At 50.5% G+C, this 17,678-nt stretch overlaps 1 protein-coding gene across 1 annotated transcript; it reads right to left on the bottom strand.

The window, feature by feature from the left end:
• Positions 1–1,104: 1,104 nt before the first annotated feature.
• On the bottom strand, positions 1,105–14,383 carry ERGIC3 (ERGIC and golgi 3). Its single transcript, XM_069548426.1, has 13 exons — positions 14,160–14,383; positions 13,946–14,016; positions 13,745–13,832; positions 13,421–13,540; positions 8,964–9,057; positions 7,938–8,103; positions 7,740–7,797; positions 3,517–3,548; positions 2,640–2,736; positions 2,499–2,563; positions 1,672–1,808; positions 1,540–1,595; positions 1,105–1,344 (listed from the first exon to the last, which is right to left on the bottom strand). Exons 1-13 carry the CDS (start codon positions 14,245–14,247, stop codon positions 1,265–1,267), a joined length of 1,152 nt encoding a protein of 383 aa, XP_069404527.1. The 5' UTR covers positions 14,248–14,383; the 3' UTR covers positions 1,105–1,264.
• Between the last annotated feature and the right edge of the window lie 3,295 nt (positions 14,384–17,678).

Genomic DNA, 17,678 nt, shown 5'->3' with positions numbered 1-17,678 from the left:
CACGTCCAGGAGGAAAGATTTCCTAGTCCTGCTGGAGCCTGGCTCACTCTGTGTCACTGCGGCCAGCAGGGATGGGGCATGTTGACTGGGGCTCCTCCCCTGGAGCTTAGGGTGGGAGATCAACCCTCCTCAAAAATCACACAGGCTGACGGGGTGGGCAGGGAGGTACCCAGAGGAAACTCAGGATACTGCTAATAGGAGAAATGGTTCCTGGGCGACCAAAAAAACAGGACTCACTGAAGTCAACAACATCATCCACAATTTATAGACAAGTGCCATCAATAACACGTCCAAGGTCACAGCTCGCAAGTGGCCAAGTCAGAGCTGGGTCTCATGTCCGCCTGCCTCCAGAAGTTGTGTGGTCATTGCTCTACTTTTGCTTCTCCCCCCACTACTGTCTTACACTGAAATTCCCTGACAAATGATCAGCTGAACTGACCAGCTTTTAAAATCCTTGGTTCCCTGGGCTGTGCAATAGTGAGGTCTTATGACTGGTTCCCCACACGTCTGAAGGGCTCTGATGTAAAGCCCTGACGAGGTCCAGAACCGAGGTCTAATGCTAGCCCTGCCAGTACCACTACCTTCCCTCCGTTTTTCAGTTCTGTGTCCATGCAGGAAATTGCAAAGGACCTGGCTGGACCCTCCTTGGACACCAGGAGCCAGGAGGGGCTTGGCATGGAACAGGGTCAGTAAGCAGGAGAGGATCAGGTGACTGAGCCCAGGGTGGCAGGGAGGGGCCCCAGCTTCAGCCACCACTAGGGGGGCAAGTCCCAGCCTGCACACCAGGCCCATAACCAGTAGGGTTGGAAACTCACAAGCTTGGGAGCTGCGGTGACTCCAGGAAGCTCATCCTGGAAAGTTCCATCTTAGCCCTGGGGCTGAACCCAAAAGGCTCGAAGACCACAGTGGGAGGGCTGACGACAGGGCTGTGGGGTGGACATCAGTCTGGTTTGAATAAAGTCCTATTAAGCCGGGGATGTCCACATGGGGCTCCCAGAGCCACGTGCTCTGATCTGCTAGTCCTGACTGCCTTCAGTAAGTGGCTGCAATGAGGGGTTTTCCCACACCCCAGCGAGACCCAAGAACCACACCGAGACCAGTGAGTATATCACAATCAATAGATTTACCAACAACCTGGAGCTGCAACTGCCTCTTTAAATGGGGGTGGGGTGGGGTGGGGGAGTAGGGTAAAAAGAGGCGGGGAAAATGACCCCAAAGTCAAAGAGAAACAGGAAAAAGAGGGGAGCGGTGGGAAGACAGACAACTATGTTGTCTTCCCTAGATCAATTTTCTTCTGGATGGCTCGAGCTGAGTGGTAGATGAGAGAGTCGATGAGTCCGGCCACTGGGGAGAGAGACTAAGGCTGGCACTGGCCCAGGTGGGCCCTCGGTTTGACCTCCAGGCCTTGTCACCTGACTGGGCAGGGGCCCTTGAGGTGCCCCTCCTCCCTCAACCAAAACCCGACTGGGGGGAGGGGGTGTCAAGCTTTCCACTCCCCACCACGCCCTCACCCCAGACCGACACCCCACAGCTTCTGACCTGTGAACATGCCCCCAATGATGGCGCACACGCCCGTCAGGAAGTGTGTGAAGGACCTGGCAGAAGGGCAGGGAAGGTCAGCAGGCACCCTGCTCCCTGCAGGCCCAGGCCCCTCCCTTCCCCGGCCCTCACCTGTGCTTCTCTGTCAACTTCACCATCATGGGCGAGAGCTCGTACAGCACGAAGACGCCGGGAAGCCCCTGATCGCCCATCAGCCCGTTGGCGACCTTCTCATGTCTGGTCACAGAGAACTGATTTGTCCTCAGCACCTGGCACAGGAGGGGAGACTGGACCAGGGCCGGGTCTGTGACCTGGCTCCCAACCCCGCAGTCCTAGACCCTGGTCTGGCCCCTGGTTTGGCAGTGCCTTGACTGTGTGGAGGGGAAAGCGAGGCCCCGTGTTGGAATCAAACACTGCAAGGCCCGGGGACCACCTCAACGCCCTCTTGCAGCCTGACCATCCCCGCTTTCCCTCCAGTCACCAGCTCTTTACGGGTTACCAATCCCAGCTCCGTATGGTGGACCCTCTCAGTGGGGGAGAACAGCAACTCTTCAAGGCTGCAGCATGAACCCCGGGCAATGCTAGGCCTGGCATCCTCTCCACTCAGTCCTCATGCATTCTACCCATCTGCAGGGATGCTGCTCCACAGGCCACAGGAGAGAGAGGAGGGAGGGGCATGGAAGGGTCAGCCTGGCTAGCTGCTGGCCCAGGGCAGACCGTGGGGGACAGAGAGGCAGAGCGTGTACACGGGAGGAGTGGATGGCAAGTAGAAAAACTGCTCTGAAATCTGACAGCCTGGGGCCTGAGCTCTAGCTGTGGGGCAAATCACCCAGCCCCCTCTGAGCCTCAGCCTGTCACCCATCATATGGGGTAAGAGCAGGACTTCACTTCCCAGGTTGAAGGAATGCACGGGCTTGGCACCAGAGGGTGCCCTGAGGTCTGGGCCCCCTCGGACTCACCTCTCCGTCTACCTTCATGTACACTGTGGGCACCACCTTCACAAAATACTGAAACATCATGGAGGCTGTGGGGAGAAGAGGGCACTGGGCATGGGTGCGAGCAGGGCTTGGGCCGCTGGGGGCTACCTCCCGGGCTGGTACCTTGGGGTGCCGTGACGTTGGTGTGGTCCAGGGGGTTCACAATGCCCGGGTAGTCCTCCCCAAATGACAGGTGCCGGATGTAGTGGGTCATGTTGATCTGCAAGCAATACCAGCACCTGGGCCTCTGAGCACTCGAGGCTCTGACAGACCCCACCCTCTCAAAGGCTTTTCACACAGGGGCACCTGGGTCTGGAGGGTGGGTGTGCGGAGATGGGTCTTCCCTTAGAGAACCTGCCTGAGACAGACACCCCCAACCCCCACCTAGGAACTCCTTCCTCAGGGTCTGGGGGCTCACAGGGCTGCAGAGTTTGAGGTTCTGGCTGCACCCACATGTGAGACAATCACAGCACATGCTCTTGGTGGCCTAGGCTGGAGGGGCCCCGGATCTCCCAGCTCCCTCCCCTGTTCTGCTCCTGTCGAGTCAAAGAGCCACTAGAGGGATCTTTTAAAAACTATCCAAATCCATATGACCATTCCATTATGATTCCATTATGACCCTGCTTGAAGTGGGCCAACAGCCTCCCACTGCTCCAGAAAGAGACCAGACTCCCCGGAACGGCACATGGCCTGTCAAGCCTCCAGGCTCATCCTCAACCAACCGCACAGCCCTGTTTTTCCTCAGAAGTGGCCCCACCTTCCTGACCTCACTCCAGGCTCCCTCTGCCTGGATGCTCTTGCCCAGGCCCATCCCCCATCTCCAGCCTATGCAGGTCTCAGTTCAAAAGTCACACCAGTGATCCTCACACTGCACCCCTGTCAGAATGTGGTTTATTTTTCTGTATCTGCTCCCCTATCCCAGGATGTCTCTACAGAGAATGAAGGCAGCGACTAGGCCTCCACCTCCATCCGCCCTCCATGGTTTCCACCTGGTACGTACATTGTCAAGGCCGAAGCTCTGCAGGTCGTGGACTAGGAGAGAAGGGAGAAGGTGTCAGCAGGGGAGCAGGCTCTCCAGGCCCTTACTTGGGCCTCCCCACTCCTCCTGCTGGACCATGACCTGCCTGGCTTGTCTTCCACCCCTCATTCACTCACCAACCCAGCCCTGCTTGAGGGCAGCCAGAGGGCCTGCTGTGGGCCTGCATGAGAGGTGAGAGTTCATGCCCTCTACAAGGCCCACTTCTTCCCTCTCATGTGCAGGGAGCCCTTCATGGGCACCACTCCAGACCTCTGCCCCGACTAAGGCCTGAGGCCCTGCATCTCAGGAGATAAAGCCCATTGACTCAGGTCTTTCAGGAACTAGAGCCAATGGGCCAGTCACTGAACCCCAAAGCGAGGTGGGACTTAAGAATGTGGCTTAAGTTCTTTCCCAGCCTCCTCTGCTCCCACCCTCAAGCCACCAAAGGGAGCCCAGCAGGCACCCTACACCCCCTGTTCCAGAACAAATTCCTCCTGCCCTCAAACCCTGATCCCTCTTGCTACAATGAACCCCAGCTAATGGATACACCCACCGCTTGTTATAGTCACCCAGCTGTCAGGCCAGAGAAGGACCCCCTCCCAGGTCCACCCACACCCACCCCCCTTCTTGGGAGGACAGGCTGCCCCAAAAATGGGGGCTTGGTTTCCCTGGGGGTAGGGCCACTTACTCTCCACAGCGTGTACTGCAGCATGGGGGAGAGGAGGAGAGAGAAGGGAGGAAGAGAAAAAAGATTCAAAGCTTCACAGCGAGAACTATAGAGCTGGACACGTGGTAGGAGGGAGGACCAGATGTTCCTGCCTGAGTAGCGGGGTCTGGACTCAGCTAACAGGCCTCCTCCTGGTCCCCTCCCCTGGCCAGAGAGAGTGCAAGGCGGCTTGGGCAGAACTGTGGTAGCCTGGGAAGAACAAAAGACCTAGAGCCCAGAGGGTCACTTTCCTAGCTGTGTGACTAGCAGGTCACTTGCTCTCTGTGAGCCTTGGTGCTCTCTGAAGACCAGGTAGCATCTAAGATAAACTTTACCATCTTCCCCTCTCCTCCCCCAAATCAACACGATGTCAGAAACTAGCTTCCAGGCCTTCTGTTCAGCCTCTGGCCTTGGGCGGCTGTAGCTCGAATATCTGTGTTTCGAAACTATGTTTCGAATATCCCTCGAGGGTATGGGGGACCCTTTGCCCTGGGCTCCCTGCTCTGACAACAGCCAGACGGAGAAGCAGAGATGGGCCACCTCTCACTGAGTGCCCGCAGGCTGTGTTCCCACAGAGCCACATTGATTGTCTTCCTACAATCCCAGTGAGACCACCTTCCCTGGCCCCTGCAGATGCACCTGCCTGCCCCAACTTTCAGGCGCATCCCCATAGACCGCTTTGAAGACCAGCAGCCATCTTCACTGAGCCCGCTGCTTCTGTCCTTTGTTACCAGGCAGCTCAGGACTGCCGGGTCATCTCTTCCCTGGACTCTCACCACCATGTGGCTCTGTATGACCCCGAGTACAATCCTGACTCCCATCCCTTCTAAGTCCTTCCACACGCCCTGTTACTCATCAGCAAAATCTCGGCATCTCCAACCTCCGCGCCTCCCTCCCGCTCACACTCTGGCCACAGCCCGGCTCGCCCTTGCAGCCCCCAAGCAATGACTATTTCTCTCCCACACCTGTCCTCCTTCCTGGCCTTAACAGAGGTCCTCCGTGCTCCTCGATGCCATTTCTAGATCACTTCATTTCCCTTGATTTTCCCTAAAAATCTCAGGTCTACAGTTCATGGCCCTACACCACCTTCCATCCCCATTTGTCTGAATCGCCCGGAGACCCACACAGAACCACCCGTCAGTCCTCTCACAGGGCGCTCGAGAGTTTCGGCCACTTGCTGTCACACTCTCTTAGACGATGGCCCTGTCACGACTCCTATGATTTCCATGTCACCCTGCTGCCAACCTACCTGTACCTATGCAGGTCCGCCTTCCCTCCTGCTGCCAAACTGGGACTTTCTACACCTCTAAGGCACTACATTGTCTTCCTTTTCCTTCTCAAGGACTTCAGTCCAGCCAATGTCCCTCTCAGCTACAGGGCATCACTTCTGTTCTCTCCACTAGGCAATTTCCGACAGCATGTTGACACATGGCTACACCACACATCTTACAAAACTCCCCCTTGACTTCCATTCTCTCCAGCGACGGGCCCCTCTCCCCCTCCCCTTGAGAGCAAGCCCCACAAGGGCTGCCTCTGTTCGCCGCCTGCAACTCCTCTCCCACGCCCTCCTGAACCACTCAGTGGGTGCTTCCTGGCCCAAACTACTCTGTTAGGGTCACAATGACCACTGCCATATTAGACACCCCATGGTCGTTCTACCTGACGTCCAGAAGCACCCGACACAGTTCTGGAAACACATCCGCCCCTTAGCTTTCAGGATATCACTCTCTGGGTCACACTCTCACCTCCCGTGTCTCCGCTGCTGCTTCCTTCTGTCCTCTAATTTCGGGGGCCCGGCGCTTAGAGCCCTGAACTCTCCTCCTCTACATCTACCCTCCCCTCCACCTGAAAGGTGATTCATCCAGTCTCATGGTTTTAAATACACAGCTGACTCCAACATGTGTATCTCTAGGCCAGACCTCTCTCCTGAGCTCCAGACTTGGAGTGGCCAATTGCTTACTTGACATCTGGGGTGACATCCCATTGGTCTGAACACATCAAAGGCAGCTTCATGTTCTCACTCCAACCATCTAAACCTGTTCCTCTGAGCCTCCCCTTCTCACTAAATGGTAACTTCATCCTGCAGAGTCATCTTTACTCCTCTCTTCCTCACCTTCACATCTGTTGGCAACCTCTCTCAGCTCTACCTTTGAAATATCCACGGTCACTTCTCACCACCTCTACCCCCACTCCAGCCCAGCCCCCATCATCCAGTGACTCAAATGATCACTGCGACAGCCTCCTAACTGGCCTCTCTTGCTCCTGTCCTCCCACACTCTGGCCCCTCACCCATAACCCACCAGTCTCCTCAACAAAGCAGAATGCGGCCTATCAGAGTTAAGTCAAAGTTAAGTCAGATCACGTGAAACTTCTTCAGAGCCCTACAACACCCTCCCATCTCATGCAAAGTAAAAGACCAAGTCCCTGCAATGTCCTCCCAGGCCCTACACGACAGGGCCCTGTTACCTCCCTCACCTTATTTCCTAAGCATGCAGCTCAGCTCACCATGCTCTAGTCACCCTAACTTCTTCCCTGCACCCTGAGTTCACCAAGCACATTCCTGCCTTAGGGATGTGCATTCGCTATTCTATTTGAAACACCTCCCCACAGTCATCCACATGGCCAGGCCCTGTACTCACTTCAGATCTTCACTCAGAGGTTACCCATCAGTCTTCCCTGACACCCCCCATGGAACAGCACAAACACATACCATCTCACCCAAGCCTCTCACTTCAATCATTTTTATCCTGCCTTTTTTGGGTTTGAGTTACTTAAATATATTCTTGATATACCATATCTTTATATGTACTTGTTGACTGTCTCTTTCTTTACTAGAATGTTCTGAGGGCAGGGACTTTGTTTTGATTGCTGCTGTATCCTTAGCACCTAGACTAGCACTTGACTAGACAGTCACAATAGGTGATTACTAAGTATCTAGCGAATGTATGAATGAAAAAAGGAATGAGAATAAATCTCCATTTATTCATCCTTGTGGACAACACTGTGAGGCACGTACTATTTCAGGCCCATTTTACCGAAGAAGAAACTGAGCAGGGCTCACTACGTCCCAAGTCAACACAGCCTGAGAGCGGCAGAACCTGAGCTCCAAACCGGCTCTGCTTCCATCAACGTCTCGCACATGGGTTACTTGACGCTGGGGGCTGCCACTTAAACAAGTACCTACCACACATCAGGTTCCCCGCTACCATCTTTAACCTGCCCAAACAGCATAGGAGATAAGAACTATCATCACCACTTTAGAAACGAGGAAACTGAAGCTCTAAAAGTAAAGGAACTTTCTCAAAGTTGCAGACAACCTGGAAGGTCTAAGACTGAAATCTGAAGCCAGACAGTCTGGCTCCTTGGCGTGCGGCCTTAACTGTTTACCAAACCACTGCCCTGAGACAAGGGTCTGCTCTGGGCCAAAGACAAAAGAGCATCAGGCAGGGGAAGGGGCCCTCCAACTGGCCAGGTGTCCCGGCTGATCTGAGTCGCTTACCGTGCACGTGGGACTGCTGGAAGCTCTTCCCGGGGGCAAAGTGGAAGTTTCCGGCCACCTGGGGGGAGATGCCCGCTCATCCTCCAGCCGTTTCCTCCTTTCCCTTTGTCCCCTGGGGGCAAGTGTGCCCTCGAGTCACAGTGGACTGGGGCCAACCCACAGCCCAGCTGGCCTGTCCCGCCTCAGCTCCTCCTGTACCTTGTTGACCTCCAGGAAGCCATACACCTGGCAGCCTTCGTTCTTCTGCTCCTGCATCTTTTGGCTGAAGCCCTCCCGCCGGCACTGCTCAATGGTGTCCGGGTTCTTGAAGGCCCAGCCTCGACGGCGATATGCCTCCCGCACGTCCTCACAGGAGTTGCAGCACCTGCAGAGGGGCGGTGCGAGAGGCGTCAGAGAGGCACCCCAAAAGTGCCGGCACCTTGGGGAACAAGGCAGCGCTGCCCACTAACAAAGCCTCCCCAGCCTCATCCTTGACCATCCAGTGCCCTCCAGGTATGTTTCCTCAGTGGCAGCAGGGCTGTTGAAACATACATACTCCCATTCTGTTCGAGGTGATGAAAAGTTTTAGACCGGATCATAGTGATGGTCACACAGGACTATGCAGGTAGTTAATAGTACCAGATGGCACATATGAAAACAGTCAAAATGGTAAATTTCATGTCATGTATATTATACCCTAATTAAAAAAAAGATTGTAAATACATATTCCCAGGCTCTACCCTAGATCTACTGAACCAGGGGTCTCTCAGGGGTCAGGGCCTGAGAAACAAAATAGCAGGTGCCATATAAGGAAGGCTTAAGAACCCGGGCCTAGCCTTTCAATCTCAGGGCTGTACATAGAAAATACATTTATTCCCTAGGTAAGTCTTATGAGAAAGGTGTCCTTTTCACCCTCTTCACAAGGGTTATGTAGTCTGGCCCAAGGACACATAGGTGGAACCCAGGCAGCTGGACTCCAGAGACTACCACTGAGCCAGAACAAGGACCACTTTGACCTCGTCCCCAGCTCTGCAGCTCCCAGGAAGGGCCTGGCCACTGAGCCTGACACCTGACGTGGGATCAGTGACCAAGGCACATAGCACATCCCATCTAAATCCTTGGCCAACACCTCCCCTCCCCCCACCCCCCCACAGCATCCAACAGAGGCTGGGGATGACTGACAAAAAGCACCTGAAGGGAGCCCTGCTCCCCACCCCCCAGCCTGATCCCCTGACCCTGGCTCACTTGATGTCTTCCGTCTCAGCACCATAGCAGCTCTCACAACGATCAGGGTCCAGGGAATCAGGATCAAACACCTTCACTTCGACTTTCCCGAGCTCTAAGGGGGGCAAGAGGCAGGGCCATGAGCCAGGAGCAGGCGCAGTGAAATCGGTACCCCTAACTCTCACATGGACTTCCCTGGTGGCTCAGACGGTAAAGAATCTGCCTGCAGTGAGGAAGACTGGGGTTTGATCCCTGGGTTAGGAAGATCCCCTGGAGGAGGGCATGGCAACCCACTTTAGTATTATTGCCTGGAGAATCCACATGGACGGAGGAGCCTAGAGGGCTATAGTCCATGGGGTGACAAAGAGTTGGACATGGCTAAGTGACTAAGCACAGCACAACCCTCGCATGGGCCCTCTGGCCTGTGGCTTAGGAATAATAAACATTGTAATACCTAATATTTACATAGTGCATACTATGTGTCAGGCACTAAGCATTTCCACACATGTAGTATTTCTTTTAATAAAAGGTAATAGCAATAAAACAATAAAAGTGAATACTAAAGATTAGCTGAGTACAGGTTGCTGTACTTTACACATAGTCTCTTTTCAACCCCACATGACTCTGTGAAGGTGGAGGTTACTATCCCCACAGTACTGAGAAGGTGCTGAGGCTCAGAGATGAAAAGTGATTTCGCCCAATGCAACACTGTAAGTGGCAGATATCAGCTCTGAATCCACAGTGTAAGCCCTCCACCCCCTCGCCCTGGTGCTTGCTCTCAGACTGCTCTCTCTGCACCTGGCTCCCTGCCTTTAACTACCTCACTGTAACTGGTGGTTTCAATATTCAGAACCCTGACTTCTAGTCCTCCAGTAATCTTTTTATTTTTGTCAACCATCCTCAACCAGCCATTTCCATACTCAGTTATTACCAATGGTCACAAACCTTCCAAAATTCAGTTTCATATATCCCAATCTTAAATCTTATCCTCTTTTTCCCACTCACTCTCTCTGGTACCCAGAACCCACCGATTCTTTGATACCACTATCACTCCTTCATACCCGCACTTCCCTCTTTATTTAAATTCTATGGTTCAAAAAAAAAATTTCTATGGTTCAAATGGGTAATGAACGGCCTCTTTACTAAATGGTGCTGAAAAAAAACAGATATTCACATGCAAAAGAAGGAAATCACACCCCTATTTTACACCACTCGCAAAAATTAACTCAAAATGGATTAAAGACTCACATGTAAAACTTGATACTGCAAAACTCCTAGGAAGAAAACACAGGGAAACAACTCCTTGATACTGGTCTCGGCAACGACTTTGTGGATGCGACACCAAAAGCACAGGCAACAAAAGCAAAAAGAAATAAGCGCCACTACATCAAAAGAAACAGCTTCTGCACAGCAAAGAAACTACTAACAACATGAAAGGGCAACCTATGGAACAAAGGAAATATTTACAAAAGATATCTCTGATAAGGGGTTAATATCAAAAACATTTGAGAAACTGATATAACTCTACAGCAAAAAACCCAATTTGTCCACTAGGTATCACCTCACATCGGTTAGAATGGCTATTATCGAAAAAAAAAAAAAATAAAATAAAATAAGTATTGTCGACAAAGCAGAGAAAAGGGAACCCTTGTGCACTGTTAGTGGGAGTGTAAACTGGTACAGCCATTATGGAAAACAATATGAAAGTCCCTCAAAAAATTAAAAATAGAATTGCCATATGTCCCAGCAATCCCCATTTCTAGGTATATATGCAAAAAAAAAAAAAAAAAAGAAAGAAAGAAATCACTATCTTGAAGAGATATCTGTAGTCCCATGTTTACTGTAGCATTATCCACAATAACCAAGACATGAAAACAACATAAGAGTCAATCAACAGATGAATGGACAAAGAAACTGTGACTTGTGTCTCTGTGTGTGTATGTGTCTATATATACACACACACATTTCATATGGTATATATATGTAATATTCCAATATATATAAGAATATATTGGCATATTATATATTCTGAACATTTTATGGAGAAACTTGAACAAATGTTTTGGCCAAACCAATATATATTAGGTATATGCACACGTGGGTGTGTGTGCTTAGTCACTCAGTCATGTCCAACTCTTTGAGACTCCATGGACTGTAGCCCACCAAGCTCCTCTGTCCACAGAATTCTCTAGGCAAGGATAATGGAGTGGTTGCCATTTCCTCCTCCAGGGGATTTTTCTGACTGAAGGATCAAACCTGTGTCTCTTATGTCTCTTGCATTGGCAGGTGGATTCTTTACCACTGGGCCACCTGGGAAGCTCTGTATGTGTACATATTGGAATATTATTCAGCCATTAAAAAGAAGACTATCCTACCATTTTCAACAACATGGATAAACCTGAGGATATTATATTAAGTGAAATAAGTCAGACAGAGAAAGACAAATACTGTTATGGTCTCATTTACATGTAGAATCTAAAAGTAACAAATTCATAGAAAGACAGTAGACTGTTGGCTGCCAGGGCTTCAGGGGTAGGGAAAATGGGGAAATGCTGGTCAAAAGGCACAGACTTTCACTTATAAGATGAATAAGTTCTGGGGATCTAACAGCATAAGGACTATAGTTAACGATATTGTAAACTTGAAAGTTGCTAAGAGTAGATCTTAAATGTTCTCACCTCATATACAAAAAAGGTAACTGTGAGGTAATGGCTGTTACTCTACTATGATAATAACCTTACAATATATATGTATGTTAAATCATCATGTTGTATACTTTGAACTTACATGATGCTATATTCCAATTATACAGCCACAATGCTGGAAAAAAAATTCTCTAGTCCACTGCTGTAATTATTCTCTTGCACACAAGCAAAAGTCACTTGTTCCTCTCTCCCTTCATTGTATAAGTCTAGCAAAACCCAACTTCTAGCTGAGTTCAGCTCTCTGTGCCTACTTCTTCCTGTGCCTCCCTTAAGACTGCCTGGCAATCCTACTTCCTTTCACTAATTCCTTTTACTCTTCCATTCTCTGAGATGACTAATTTATATCTGTTCCTCTCTCCTTAGGCTTCCAAAATCCTTTCCCCTTTCTCCACTCTTAGCTAATGACCTTGCTTTCAATCTCCACTAGAAAGATAGAAGCAACAGGACCTGGCTTAATCTCAACACCAAACCAACCAACCCACATGCACTCTCTTCCAGTCCCCACCCCGCTTCTCTGCTCTCTCTTGCAGCAAAACTCCTGGAAGGGTCATCTATACTTGATGTCTCCATTTCCTTTTCTGCTCTGTGATTAGATTTTCATCCCCAACAGTATCAAAACTATTCTATTCAGTTTCCAGTGACCTCCATGTTGCCAACTGCAATGGTCAGAACAACCCAACCAAGCCGCTCTCAAATTCCTGACCCACAGAAACTGACAAAAACAAACGTTTGTTGAATTAAGTCACTAACTTTTGGGGTTACTTGTTACACAGTAGTGGAGATATATATGTTCCCCCACCTCTCCAGCCATACACAAAAGTCCTCTTCCTGCTCTGGTCATTAAACGATTCACTCGCTCAGACCAAAGCCTTAGATCGACTTTAACTCCATGTCCAATCCTATAGCAAATACTATTGGTTTTACTGGTGTTCAACATTTGAATGAACAAATGATAAAGCTGACCAACAAAGCAATCTCTAAGGTGTGAAAAAATCAGAGCTTTCAGGAAGGTTTTGTTATGGAGGGAAACTGAGTTAATGGAGGCACTGGGAGGACACAGAGAAAAGCAAGGAAGCTAAAAGTGAACAACACTCTGAACTAGGCATTATACATGTATTACTTCATTTGATCCTGCAATTCCACGTGGTAGGTACAACTGTTTATCACCATTTTAATAGCCGAAGGCAAGGACAGCAAAAGACAAAGCTACATCTGAACTCAGGCAATCTAATTCAAGAACAAAGACTTAAACTTAAGCCATCCTGCATTCCAAGACGGAAGAGCATTATGGGCTGAAGTCAGTCTGTGGGATGGGGAAGCAGACAGCCAGAGAAGCCTGGGTCTACCTAAAGGAGTTCTGCCAAGGCTCATAGGACTCATCCTCCGACTTCTGTTACTAAACCACAAATGGCAGGGATTCGGGACCTCAGAATGACAGCCACGTAGAGTACTCTCCTCAATACACAGAGGCTAAAAAGCCAGGATTTCAGCCCACCCTGACTCTTAGTAGCTGGGGGACCCTTGGAAAGCCACTTGACTTCTCTGAGTCCTAGTTGCTTCATGTGTCAGTGAGTCAGTCACAGCCCACTTGCCAGAAGGTAGGGCTTGGGCATGTCCAGCTCTGGGATTTGAGGTCTGGCCTCTTCCCCCCAAGTTACCATGCCGCTCTGCCTCTGAGCTGACGGGAGTCAGTCACAGCCCATTTGCCAGACGGTAGGGCTTGGGCATGTCCAGCTCTGGGATTTGAGATCTGGCCTCTTCCCCCCAAGTTACCATGACGCTCTGCCTCAGAGCTCACGGGAAAGCCGTCCTTATTGAGCCGTTTCTTGAACAGGTTGTGTTCCACATCCAGCTGCTGCTCCCCAGCCACATCCATGGCATCGATGCTCAGATCTGGAAGCAGGAGGTTAGGGTAAAGGGCTGTGTCCTAAGGGCAAGGGTTTTGGAGAGTAAGGGGAGCTTGTTTGGGGGCGGCAGTGGACTAGGGGAAGGAGGCTCTCCTGGAGTCCAGTCCAGAACCTGAGGCTGGAGCTGTGAACCTGGAAGCCATCTGAGAACGCTGGGGCTTGCCATTCCCACCCATGGTGAGGTACTCACAGGCACAAGGCATGTGCGGAAAGAGCACATTGATGTTGATCTTCAGTTTATCCCCCCGTGACTTGTCCACGTAGAGTTCAGGATGCACCTGGGGCAGGACTACCTTAGTAAGATTTCACCTCAAGCCTCTCTTGCCCCATTCCAAAAGCTCCTACCACTGTAATGCCAAGCCCCGCCCACTTACTAGGCCCCGCCCCTTACCTCTGTGGTGAGGTAATACTGCAGCTCCGACAGGAACAATAATAGCATAAGAAGGCCACTGACAATGGTCACTGCAGGGCAGGGAGAGAGGGTCAGAGTGGCCTCTGTCCCTCTCCCTCTGCCCCCGGCAGGCCGGACAGGTTCCAGGCGACCCGGCCAACCTCCAGGACACCCCACTCCCCGTGACACCGACCCCGACCCCGCCACGCCCTACCCGTGGCGCCCCCGCAGGTCTTGACCCGGAAGTCCTCCAGAGTCTTGGGATAGGCATCGAACTGCTTCAGCTTCCCCAGCGCCTCCATGGGGACCAGCCGGAAAGGGGAAGCCAGCGGGCCCACCGCGGCAGCCTCCCGCTTCCGGCCCGGAGCTTGGGCCACGCCCCCTCTTTCCGCACGCAGGCGCAGCAATGCCCACGCTTGCTGCGTTCTCACTCAGGCCGCCCCGCCCACCTGTGCTGCCACTTCCTTTGGCGGCTGGAACGGCTCCCGCAAAGGAACGGGCTCCCGCAAAGGAACGGGCTCCCGCAAAGGAACGGGCTCCCGCAAAGGAACGGGCTCCCGCAAAGGAACGCGCGCGTTAGTTGCTCAGTAGTGTCTGACTCTTTGCTATCCCATAGACTATAGCTCGCCAGGCTCCTCTTCCTCTGTTCTTGGGATTCTCTAGGCAAGAATACTAGAGTGGGTTGCCATTCCCTTCTCCAGGGGATCTTCCAAACCTAGGGACAGAACTCAGGTCTCCTGCATTGCAGGCAGACTCTACTATCTGAGCCACCAGGGAAACCCAACTTGGCCTAGATGGTAGGAATTAATGGCAGAGCCTGATTCCAACCCATTTCTTCTGGACCTCAAAGTACTCTGGGAGCAAGAGCCTTTGGGGTTGATTCTACCCAAACAGCCTCTCAGTGCTTTTCCTCAGAATGGCTGGTGGAGGTGCCTGGCTCAAATCATTTCAGTAGCATTAGACCAGAGCTTCTGGGCTTCCCACGTGGCCCTAGTGGTAAAGAACCCATCTGCCACTGCAGGAGATGCAGATTCAATCCCTGGGTTGGGAAGATTCCCTGGAGTAGGATATGCAACCCGCTCCAATATTCGTACATGAAAAATTCCATGGACCGAGAAGCCTGGTGGGCTACAATCCGTAGACTTGCAAAAAGTCAGACACACCTGAGTGACAAACACACACACACACACACACACACACAGACCAGAACTTTGTAAAGAGGGGTTTAGGGAACTGTGGAGAGTCCATAGAAGAAAATTACTGACACATTGGGTCAGGAAAGGCTTCCAGGAGAAAGAGAAGGGACACAAGCTGGGTCCCTTGTGGCAGTCCAACTCAGGAGAAGCCGAGTCCCCCTGTCTGTCTGCAGGCTACAGCCTGCTAGGAAGGGAAGAAGGAAAGGGCTAATGCATATTAATTGAAAACTGACAACATGCCAATTACTGTTATCCATTCTACATCAGCCTGGAGAAGGGAATGGCAACCCATTCCAGTATTCTTGACTGGAGAATCCCATGGACAGAGGAGCCTGATGAGCTACAGTCCATGGGGTTGCAAACAGACATGATTGAGCGACTGAGCATACTCTACATCAGAACAGCTCTGGAAGTCGGTGCTATTTCAAACCCCATTTTGTAGATGAAAAAGCCAAGAGTTGGACTGACATTGCCCGAGGTTGCAGGGGGAGTTAACAGGGCAAAGCTGGGCTTCAAGGCCTGATTTTTCTGACTCTAGAGCCTGGGTCTTTCCCACACATTAGCTACCACCACACCAAGTGCAAGAGAAGTCTATTTTCAGTTAGATGCCCATGAACAGTGTTGGCAGAAATTATCCTCTCCTCTCTGTCATATGTCCACGCCATGCCTATTCATATTTGACTTCCAAGCCTCCTTCCTCAGTGGGGCTCCCCGCTAAAACACACTTCTCCACTCCTTTAACATGTATTACTCAAGCTTTTCTTGTCTCCCCTGTTATGGAATACCATGGTGAGTAACAAAGATGTGGTTCATACTTACTCTTGAGGAGCTTTCAGTGGGGAGTAGGAAGAGGTAAACAACAACAAAATGTATGTATGTTATATAAACCACTGAACTGTGCTCTGAAAATGGTTACAATGGTAAATTTTTTGTTATGTGTATTTTACCATAATAAAATTTTTTTTAAAAAAAATAATAAAGTAATTAACTACTAAATAAAGGAGAATGTGCCTTGCACTGTGAAGGAAAAATCAGGGAACTGTAATAGGGACAGCAAAGTGGAGAGACTTTCTGTTTTAGGAATTCTAGAAGTAGGTAGTCCTTTCCCTTCATAAAGTTATTCTAGGCGACCATGACTCAGAAGTCATAGGAGACCAAGACACTGACCAGTTGGAAACTTTGCTCTTCACAATGTCAGTCTTCCCCTTAATGCTTCCAGTCCTCCCCTTCAAGGTGAGGTCCTTTGGCCATGGGAGCACTTGGATCCTGCAGAGGAGTGCCTCACTCTGCACACTGGGTTGCAGGAAGAGGGGGTCCCTGGTCACATGTAGATGTAGCCTAAGCCTGACCAGAGAAGGGGAAGGTTTCAGGCCCTTTCATTGGTTCATTCTGCCCAGTCACAGCCTTCTTTCACCCTACATGAGACACTGATAAATGAACTTTTCCTTAAATCATTGAGGAAATAAGTATATTTGAGGGTTTCCCTGGTGGTCCCGTGGTGAAGAATCTGCCCACCGATGCAGAAGACATTGGGCTGGGAAGATCCCACATGCTGCAGAGTAACTAAGCCCATGCACCACAACTACTGAGCCTGTGCTCTCGAGCCCAGGAACCACAACTAATGAGCCCACGTGCCACAACTACTGAAGCCCATGCACTCTGGAGTTCATGCTCCACAACGGAAGACGCAGCAATGAGAAGCCTGTGCACCGCAGCTAGAGAATAGCCCCTCTCCCCACAATTAGAGAAAAGCCTGAGCAGCAGCAAAGACCTAGCACAGCAAAAACTAAATATTAATAAAATTATTCTAAAAAGAAATAAGTATATTAGGGACTTTCTTGATGGTCCGATGGCTGAGACTCTGGGCTCCCAATTCACGGGGCCTGGGTTCAATCCCTGGTCAGAGGAAGTTCGACAAAGTGCAACAAAGTTCAAAGATCTCATGTGCTGCAATTAAGACCAGGCACAGCCAAATAAATGAATAGATAAATATATTTTTTAAAGCAATGAAACTGAACAAAACTATCACAACAATCACCTTCAGTTCAGTTCAGTTCAATCGCTCAGTCGTGTCCGACTCTGCGACCCCATGAATCACAACACGCCAGGCCTCCCTGTCCATCACCAACTCCCGGAGTTCACTCAAACTCAATATACCAGCAAATTTGGAAAACTCAGCAGTGGCCACAGGACTGGAAAAGGTCAGTTTTCATTCCCATCCCAAAGAAAGGCAATGCCAAAGAATGCTCAAACTACTGCACGATTGCACTCATCTCACATGCTAGTAAAGTAATGCTCAAAATTCTGCAAGCCGGCTTCAGCAATACGTGAACCGTGAACTTCCTGATGTTCAAGCTGGTTTTAGAAAAGGCAGAGGAACCAGAGATCAAATTGCCAACATCCGCTGGATCATCAAAAAAGCAAGAGAGTTCCAGAAAAACATCTATTTCTGCTTTATTGACTATGCCACAGCCTTTGACTGTGTGGATCACAATCAACTGTGGAAAATTCTGAAAGAGATGGGAATACCAGACCAC

The sequence above is a fragment of the Ovis canadensis genome, chromosome 13 (genome assembly GCF_042477335.2).
Source record: "Ovis canadensis isolate MfBH-ARS-UI-01 breed Bighorn chromosome 13, ARS-UI_OviCan_v2, whole genome shotgun sequence".
Lineage (NCBI taxonomy): Eukaryota > Metazoa > Chordata > Mammalia > Artiodactyla > Bovidae > Ovis > Ovis canadensis.
This window is presented reverse-complemented; position numbering and strand designations above follow the sequence as displayed.